This window comes from Pollachius pollachius (assembly GCF_949987615.1).
Source record: "Pollachius pollachius genome assembly, chromosome: 11".
Taxonomy (NCBI): Eukaryota; Metazoa; Chordata; class Actinopteri; order Gadiformes; family Gadidae; genus Pollachius; species Pollachius pollachius.
This window is the reverse complement of record NC_136944.1, coordinates 11,252,855-11,262,894: the sequence shown is the minus strand read 5'-3', so window position 1 is coordinate 11,262,894 and position 10,040 is coordinate 11,252,855. Positions and strand designations below refer to the sequence as shown.

General features: G+C 40.7%; 1 protein-coding gene across 1 annotated transcript; it reads right to left on the bottom strand.

Annotated features, from left to right (window-relative positions):
- Positions 1 to 1,379: 1,379 nt before the first annotated feature.
- Positions 1,380 to 3,552, bottom strand: LOC307082355 (uncharacterized protein). Its single transcript, XM_079745899.1, has 4 exons — positions 3,441 to 3,552; positions 2,894 to 3,223; positions 2,636 to 2,733; positions 1,380 to 2,165 (listed from the first exon to the last, which is right to left on the bottom strand). Exons 1-4 carry the CDS (start codon positions 3,505 to 3,507, stop codon positions 2,073 to 2,075), a joined length of 588 nt encoding a protein of 195 aa, XP_079602025.1. The 5' UTR covers positions 3,508 to 3,552; the 3' UTR covers positions 1,380 to 2,072.
- Between the last annotated feature and the right edge of the window lie 6,488 nt (positions 3,553 to 10,040).

Sequence of the window (10,040 nt, the reverse complement as noted above, 5' to 3'; positions counted from 1 at the left end):
GTCCATTATTGAAACCCTTTTTTATTAAATATAAGATAATAAGTAATAAGCATTTCTGTTTGCAACTAAGTTGATTTGTAAATTTTTTCTTTACTATATTATCTCATTCTGACTATTTAATATAGTAGTAAACATAGAATGACTTTGGCTCATATATTCTCACTGTGATGTAAAAGGTCAAAGAGAGAAAAAAAAGTAAGGCAAGTGGCACCATAGAGTTGATGCATGTCTGCGTATATGTCTGCACCACCGTATTTTCTCCATCCTGTCTGTGTTGACAGGAAGTCTTTCATCAGTGCCCTACGTCATAAACAAACATGCTAGGTGTGATGTGCAGCGCTAACCTTAAGAAACAGGATGCATATCATGCACATTTTCAAAAATCATGCACACTACAAGGCATCACACACACACACGCACACGCACACGCACACACACACACACACACACACACACACACACACACAATTAAGAAATATAAAATATAATATAAGTATTAAGTAATACCCAACCACACTTGAGCCTGTTTCCTAAAGAATTATTTATTTATTTTGTCTGTTTTGAACTGAATTTGGATACTTCAAAGTTTTGTGATGTGTATATGTAATTGTGAAATTGTTATATATGATAACGGACTGTGGTTGTTTTTAGTGATCTGAGGGTTTGCCATCTACTATGAGTGTCTGTGCCTGTATACTTGTATAGTAGTGCCAGCACTGCCTTCCATCAGGTGTGAGTTCCAATAGCCTAGTACTCTACAACAATTTGTTGACCACCGTTGTCCATATTGATGGTTGGATATCAAATATGAAGAAAATGTTTTAGATGCTTGCACACCGGCCCAACAAGATGTTGGCCACAAGAATTCAAAAAGTTAATCAACATGAAACTTTACCCGAGTGGCCAACAGCCACCTCATGGTGCATGGTTTTGGTATTTGCTAAATAATTAAAAGAAAATGTTTTATAAAAAGTAGCAAAAAATAAAGACTGTGCTAGACTGTGCTCATCCTGGAAGCCAAAGCGAGGGACAGTGTATGTGGTTTTATAGCCTAAAGCTATCTGCGTCACTTTGTCCCAGTGCCTCTGAGTAACAGGCATAGGTCCAAGGGTATGGATCATTTAAAAGTAAAAAAGTACATTTGACTTTAATTTGTTGATAAAGATCCAACTTACTTTCCTCACATCAATCAACAGTAATGATGTGGCAGTATATCAGACCCAAACACTAATTTGTTTAACAGACACACAAGTTCAAGTAAACTGTAAAATTTATAAATAGTAGATTTTAGATAATTTCCTTTAATTTGAAATGCTCAAAGAAAATTTCTATTAAGTTATAGGTAGTATGGTAATATGGTTAGCAATGTGATTCAAAGATTCGGTTGGAATAATTTTTTTTATTTAAATGAGTACATCAAATACATTTGCAGTTATGCAAAATGCAAGACAAATATTTTGATGAATCAGTTCTATCTTTAAACAATTCTGTACAACATTTGCATTCAACAACAGGCTAAATATGACCCAACCTTTTCAGCAATACCAGAAAAAGAATTACATAGTACAGAAATTGGCGTGAAATGTTATTAACTTGACATGGACTTAACCCACCTACCAAATTTGGTGCAAATAATCTGAGCTAAACTTTGAGATATTCAGAGGACCCAAGCTTCACCCCACCAACCACTACCTACTGTGTGCACATCAGGCATGTTGGCTATCAAACGACCTCAGTGAATACATTTCTGAACAACTAATTAGTACTGTATACATTGTTCTTCCTCTTCACCAGACATCTTGCAAATTAGAAGTTAAGCAGTTTTTTAACCTTTTTAATTATAAGGGCCCTATCTGCCTGGTCTGACACCAAGTGCACCCAAGTTATTTTCAACTCTTTTCCACTAAACTGATTGGACCCCAGAAGTAACAGGGAGAAAATAAGGAGGGGGGGGGGGTCCCTCCTCATTTATGACATTGCACACATTTATGACATTGCAAACATTCTATCAATTTCCCCCAGGCAATCATTGTAGAGAGCTTCACAATGATGGGAGTAGGCAGCAGATGGGCCTAACGCCTGCAGGTGCTCCTCATGTCCTCGTAGACGTCGCTGGGGTTGGCCCGGTGGACAGGTCTCACAGCATTAACGTGCACAGACTTCCTCTGGCAGAAGGAGGTCATTAGTCAGATTACACACGCCAGCACCCAATCAAACACACACGAATGCACGCACATATGTCACTCATACCCAGGGTGCGATTTGTGAAAAAAACCAGAGGGGGGGATAATTTTGAGAAACATTTTAAAATGTTTCAAAATGAAGACGGACCCCCCCCCACACAGACATATTCTTTTCTTTTTTTTTTGTCTGTTCTTGCAAGTGCATGAACAGACATATTCATGTACTTGCATAATACGTTCATATACTTGAACAAGTCAACACATGCAATTACTCACACACGGAATTACACACTCACATGCTCTGGCACATAGACTCGCACACGTACACAAACATATTGATAATACATTTTATTCAGATATAGCGCTTGTCAAGATACAAAAATACACTTCACAAGGACACACAATACAAAAACAAAAAAATGTGATGTATAAGATATATTATGCTTGCATACCTTTCGAATGATCCACATCGACACCAGAACAGAGAGAAGTAGCAGGATGATAATGCACATCACAACTACTAGGATCATGGAGAAGGTTTCATCTGCGTCTATGAGATACAGTCAAAAACTTAGAAGAGAAAACCAAATCCTTTCACTGGCCTGAAGTTTAATCTTCAACTGAAACTGACATGTCGTTGGACTATTTTTGGTGTTTTGGACAGAATAAAAACAAAGAATGATGTGTAGTAAACCCAAAGTATAACTCACCATGAACCACCAGGACAACAGAGCCGGCTCCACTCATCCAGAACAAATTTAAATTTTTTAACGCCGTGTACCGACAGTGGTAGTAACCTGTGTCTTCTGTTGTCAGGTTGGCTATTGTGATGATTAGTCCTTTGGACTCTGTCGTTTCTGTCTTGACTCTTGGCCCCCATCCATCTTTAATGGTAAATGTATCTTGTAGGTTCCATTGGAGAATAGTGACGTTCTCGCAAAACTTCGACAAATACAAATGATCTTGTTGTGATGTTGGACTGCAGCTAATTTTCACAGATTCACCAGGTTTTCTCCATTGGATGCAACTGCTCTTCGCAGCTGAAAATATATAGAAACATGAATAGATACATATTATTTACATTCAAACATATACATATATATGGACCGACAGACTGAAAAATCGTTTTGTATCACGTTGGCCTTAAACCGGTATCAAACCACAAGTAATAACATGACGTTAGCGAAACAGAGGCTCAATTTGAACTCTCAACTAGCAACAAATATCTTCATTTTCAGAATCAGGCGCTTTTCTTACCTCGGCTACTGGAGAGTGTGAGGGAAAGGAAGAAGACGGTAGAGACTGCTAAGCGACTTGCACCCATTTTGAAACTGACTGCAGTGTGAAAGAGTTGGAGTGGTGGTCTAGAGACAGCATCTTTTATTTTGTGGCTTGCATGAAGAAAAAAAATGCATGTAAGATGTAATGCCCTCTAGCGTTAAATGGTGTTATAGTGTTACATCCAAAAGCAAGAGTATAGCCCTGTGATGCAGGGCTGTAGGAATATTTTTGTTCGTCACTTGTTTCCACAGCAAATAAAATCATACATTTATGAGTTGTATATTATATATTATCTTCATTGATTTTAATTAATAGAAAAACCTTCAGAGTAGGGGCTACTAGTCGTTTACTTATAGCGGGAAACATTAAAGTGATTGAAATGCATTTCATACTGAGGGTCACCATTTATTTAAAGGAGACATATTATGGTGTTTTCCCAACAAGTAAACATAGTATTTGAGTTATAGAAAACATGTTTTTGAAGCTGTTTGCTGGAAATAGCTTTTAGGAAAAAAATCTCGCCTACCGCTATACCCCTCTGTTTCAGTCCCTTCAGAATGCGCTGTTTCTGGTGTCTGTAGCTTTAATGCAAATGAGCTGCTGCCCATTGACCAATGAGCTGTCAGACTGAACCACAGCATGGAGGAGAAGGGATTGTTGTCGTTTGCGGACTCCTGGAGCTCTATATCTATATAATATAATATAATAATAATATTATATATGGGTATATATATAATATTATATCTAATATCAGGGCCAAAAGCTATGTGCGCCTCGGATGATATTATGAATCATAAAGACTGCGTCTGACGTCTCTGTCACTTCCACAACCAGTAAAGACTGGTAGTGGGGGGAAGCTTCAGCGGCAGTCTGGCAGAGAAAGGGATTGTACTGCCAGAGCTTAGCTGTGCAGGGTTGCCGCTGAGTTACCTCCGCCGGAGCTGCTCGTCCGCTGGTCCACAAAATCTTAGCTAATAGCAAATCTGCATTTTTTAACCACTAATATTGCTCAAGATAGCACCAAACCTCTGCAGTAGCATGATTAGGGTCCCTACACATAAAACAAAGAATCAACAACTTTGTTAGCGTACCGGGAGTTTATTTAAAAAGACCGAAAATAATATAATAGAGGCGGCAACAGATAAAAACAGCGAAGTATCAAGAGGGGAGATAATTAAGTTAAATGTCCTGGAAACATGGACCTACCGCTAAGGTGAAGTCTTGGAAAACAATCCTTTTTAATAAACTCCCGGAGTTGTTGTTGCTTCGTTATAAGTGTTGGGATCCTAATCATTCTACTGCAGAGGTTTGGTGCTATTTTGAGCAATATTAGTGGTTAAAAAATCTCTGGGCAACTTTGGGCAAGCTCTATACTCCTTTGTCAACGAAAAAATGTGTCTGGTGGGCTTATTTTATAGGTTTTAATGCCGAAAAAGAACCTTGGTTCAATTTTCACCAGAATTACACTTTAATACTCGACTTGACAAAATATTACAAAAATTATGCAATACAAAAGTGTGCAGCGAATCAACTCTTCATTTAAAGGATTACATTCAAGTTTTTAACAGCAGCTACATGAAATACATTTGCAGGTATACTGAAAATAGTTCTACAGACAATATGTTCAGACAAATTATATATATTCTCTGGTACCTTTGGAATGATCCATATAAACACCAAAACATCTGCATCATTGTCATAGGTCTACTGGGAGGGGTGTGTGTGTGTGTATGTGTGTGTGTGTATGTGTGCATGTGCTTGTGTGTGTGAGTCCATGGCTGTAGTCATAAATGTAAAGAGAATATAGCAGGGGACTCAGAACACAGCCCTGAGGGGGGCCAGGGCTGAGTGTAAGTTGGGAGGAGATGTGTGGGCCTATCTCACTCTTTGAGATTGGTTGGTCAGGAAGTCCATAATCCATTGACAGATGGATGGTGAGAGCCCTAAGGTGGTGAGTTTGATGACAAGTCTCCCCGGAATTATAGTACTGAATGCAGAGGGGAAGTCTACAAGGAGCATCCTCACATAGCTCCCCTGAGGCCAACTGTGGAGAGCAGTTGGATCTTCTGTAGACCTTCTTGCTCTGTATGCAAACTGGTGCCGATCGAATTTGGGTGGGAGGCTGGCTAGGATGTCCCTCTGGAACAACCACTCAAAGCACTTAGTGATCACTGGTGTGAGTGCCATTGGGCGGTCGTCATTTAAGCTGCTAGGTTTTTTGGGCAAGGGAACTATTTTAGCATATTTCATGCATGGCAGAACAATGGCTTTGGACAGGGACAGGTTGAAGAGACTTGTGAATATATCTGATAGCTCTGGATATACTCAGACCCCATCACCATGTTTTATTCTTCATCGAAATGCTGAGTTCCTCACAGGGATTGCTCAATTAAATAAAGAAATGGTGTTTATACTTTTTTAAAGAGATAACTTCAAAGTTTTCTACAAACAACACACAAATTGAATTTAAAAAATGTGTTTAGAACTACGGCTGTTTACAAAATAACAATTATCTCACAAGACTATACTGTTCTTCCATACTCAACTCCAATAATTAGTGTGATTGCAAAAGCAAGCCAAACTATTATAATCATCTGTCTTATTATTATTCTTCCTCCCTATTTTCCGTTACTATCTACCCCCACATTTATTTTTGGGTTGCACCAAACCCCTAACAAAAATGCGGGAATATATCAATGCAATGCGCTACTACTTCTAGAGACCATCCATGTTAGACTTATTTATTAATTGTTCCATTCATATTTTCAATATGAATGGAACAATTAATACGGATAGATGAGCAACGTTTGCTACAGTCCACTGGGTAGGCTGGTAGACTGATCTATCCAGCACACAAGGTGGGCGTGTCCACACACTCTAGGTGGACACGCCCACCTGTGATGTCATAAGGGGCCGATTTACAAAACGGCTTGTAACGGCAAATCACACCACACCTGGTGGCATGTCATGGGACCTTTAACAATTCGCACCATTTTTTACGCACCAGTACATCAATCGCATCAGTCGAAATGTCATGTCAACTAGCTCGTAGCTTAAAATAAACTGGACACATGAATTGATTTCAATAATGTTTTCAATAAAATCTCATCGTGTAACAAACTGATGTATTCTACAGATAAAAAATGCTGTCCAGCCCTAGGCTACCAGTAAGTTTATAAGAATCAAACTATCGGCAGTCACAAAACTATCGGCAGTCACAAATCAGCAGTTTGCAATACACAGTTGCAAAGCCAGTGAGAGTTGGCAGAACACTGACTGTTTTTTTGCAGTTCTGAAATATTCCATCCTATTAACTGGGAGGAGCTCAATCTTACAAATTACTACATTAAAAGTAAAAATATGGGCGAGCGCATCATTTAAAGTAAGCCTACTTTAAAGTAAGCCTACTTTAAATAACTGTATGCAAGATGGATCTTGGCTTAACCATACAAGCATAAGAGAAATTGTCCCTTGATGGGCTGATCAGACTTGTGTCAGTGTCCTCTTAAGCGATTGCTATTAGCATAGAAGGAGGCTTAGTGAAATTGTCACCATATGACTCTGGCACCAACATAGTGTCCGTCTGCAGCACACCAGACGCAATGCTACATCTTACATTGCTCTTTTGGTGTGTGAATATACGTTCATAGAAAATGTTTTCCAAATGCTAGGAATCCTATATGGGTGGGCAAGACTGGCTGTGTTAAAATGACTTGGTTAGATACAGCAGATGATATTAAAGGTCCTATGGCATGCTACTTTATGGATGCTTATATATAGGTGTTAGTGGGCCCTTAATACAGTATTTGAAAACGTTCAAGAAATTCTGCCTTTGTGCAGAATTACAGCCACTACGAGCCAGTCCCACAATGAGCTTTCAACAAACGTGACGTTTTTTAGGGGTGGGTCAAGGTGGAGGGTAGGGGTGTGGCCCTGAGCAGCTTGCGGCCACGGTACCATGCGCTTGTGTTTACAGTGGATGTATCGCAATGGCGAGGCGCACACAGCTTTTAGCCATGTTCTGTTAATATTCTAGAACACTCCGGGTGCTCCGGCGGGAGTCCTGGAGCTCTATATCTAAATAATATCATATTATACATAGATATCTATATTATATCATATATATTCTCACGGCCAAATGCTGTGTGCACCTCCAGACGATCTTATGAATCTCAAACGACTGCGTTCTCCGATGTCTCTGGTTCTTCCACTGCCACATCTATCTGAAGTAGAATCAACCATGACATGGAGGAGGAGGGCAGCGGGCAGCGCCGAGGCACTCCTGCCCCACGGCGGGGGTGCCTTGTGGCGGTGGTACCTCGGCAGCAGGGCTCCGGCGGGAGACAATCACGGGCAACAATCCCTTTCTCCTCCATGTCGCGGTTCATTTACTTCAGGGAGCCAAAGCCAAAGTTCTCCCATGAAGAATCATTCACCAATAAATGCGAATAAAGATTTATTTTGAATGACAACATAAGAGAATATTTTGCACAACAAGTCTTTGCCGTAAGCCCCGTCACGGATCCAGGGCGATGTCTGGACTCAACATATCCTGCGAGGACTAGCAGGGGCGGAGCCTTCCCCAATAGAGAGGACATGACACTAGAAATAAGTGATAACTCGGCATGTCCTGCCAGGGGCCTCTACGAATAGACAAATCTCCTAACCTTTATGCCTCCTTACTTAACCTTTGTGGAAACGTCATCGGGCAAGGAGAGATGAAAAGGTCCTTCCTTTCGAAGATAGGAAAAGACAGCGCTGTTTAAAATGAATTCGACTCCACTTTTCCTAACCGACGTCATTGCGCGACGGGGAGTATTGCTGACCTTTAGCGTCTCTACAGTGGAACTACAGTTTTCTAAAGTTGGTCTACAACAAGCGCTCTTTTTAATCTGTGCGTTCTTGTTGCATTGATTTCAATCAGGTTGTCACCAACAGTGAGAATCACTTAGGTCGGAATTGGCCAACGAAAATATTTTAGGCCACTTGAATCCCAATTCATGCATGAAAAAAAGAGGCTCAACATATGTTGATGTTGAAATTAACTGCCCCCAGTAGTCTTTCTTAAATGTGAAGTCGGCATTTTATTTTCTTACGGTGTATGTTGTGTGCTTAATAACCAGCAACAAATGATTTAATTTCGATTCAAATAATATGATTCTGGAATTGGTATCCATTATTATCAATTGTATCTTCTTCTCTTCTATTCTTCTGCTTTACCGCGTCTCTCATGCGTCTTTGCGTAGAGTCTGTAAACTTTGTTGGTGGCATGTTGCTTTAAATATTGCCGCCGTAAAGGATTATGGGATACCACTATCTCCTTTCCTTTCGCAAAGGTTGCTCAGGAGTAACTTATGCTAAAGGAGGGTTAAAGGAAGCATCGATGCTCCTTTCCTAAGCCTTTTTAGAATTCGAACCACCTTTCCTCCAAGCACTTCCGGGTCATCTCCATAGGAAAGGAAATTTCCTATGCAAAAAAGAGAATTTGTAGAGGCCCCTGGACTGGCAGGGGCGGAGCCTACCCCCAAAAGATGGGATATAGCCATGGACCTATTAAAGAAAGGACAGCGGATGAATAAATGGCGCCCATTCATTCCTATTAAAACTGCTCAATGGCGCCGGCCAACATCAAGGAGAGATTTGCTTCCGCATCATGGGAACCAGCCACGCCCTAGTGCATGATGTGCCGGATGCAGAAATATTTTCGTTGTCTATCATTGATAGCATTGTAGCATCATAAGCGAGAGGTCTGTCTACACATCCCTCGGCGACTTTAAGTGATAAAAAGTCAACCCTGTGCCTAAAAACCATCAACGTCATTCATGTTAAGTAAAAGGAATAACCTAGGACACGAGAAGTTAACTGAGCTCTCTCGGATGCCGTGCCAAAACAACATTTGTTTCACTACGACTCCTTTCAGCTGCCCACCCCTCCTTCTCCTGCAAAAAAAAGATAAATAAAACGGCTAATAAAACCCTTGAGGTGGCGTTTTGAAAAAAGAAAAGTTGCATTTTCTTACTATATGGTATAAAGATAATTATGAGCTTTTGATTAATATCCAGACATTTTTTGCGGAGACACATTCCTGTTCCCCACTTGTATTGGAGTGAACGGAGACATCTACTTCTGGGCCCCTTGAATCGAGGGACCCGTCCACAGCCCGCTTAAAAAGCTGCAATACCAGGCGTTGCCGCTGAGCACTGGTGGATTGCGGAAGTATGCACTGCTCCTGGGGGGCTGGATATAGCGAAAGGGAGTAATGAGAACATACATACCCGCCGTAGAAAAAGGGGGCAAGGACCCAGACTGCTTCTGGAAGATAAATGGCATACCCAATGCACAACACATATTAAGAGTCAATCATATACCACATAATAAAACAGATGAGCTGAAAATACCATCAGCGAGATCAGTGAAAATTAATCGCACTCTGCAGCTGTTGCTGCAGCGAGCCTCGAGTGCTTTCGTGTTGTACCACCGACACGGTCAACACACTCTTCGGGGTTGCTGCAGCGACCTTGAGTGCATTCGTGTTGTACCACTGACGTGGCCAACAAACTCACGAGCAGGGCCAGC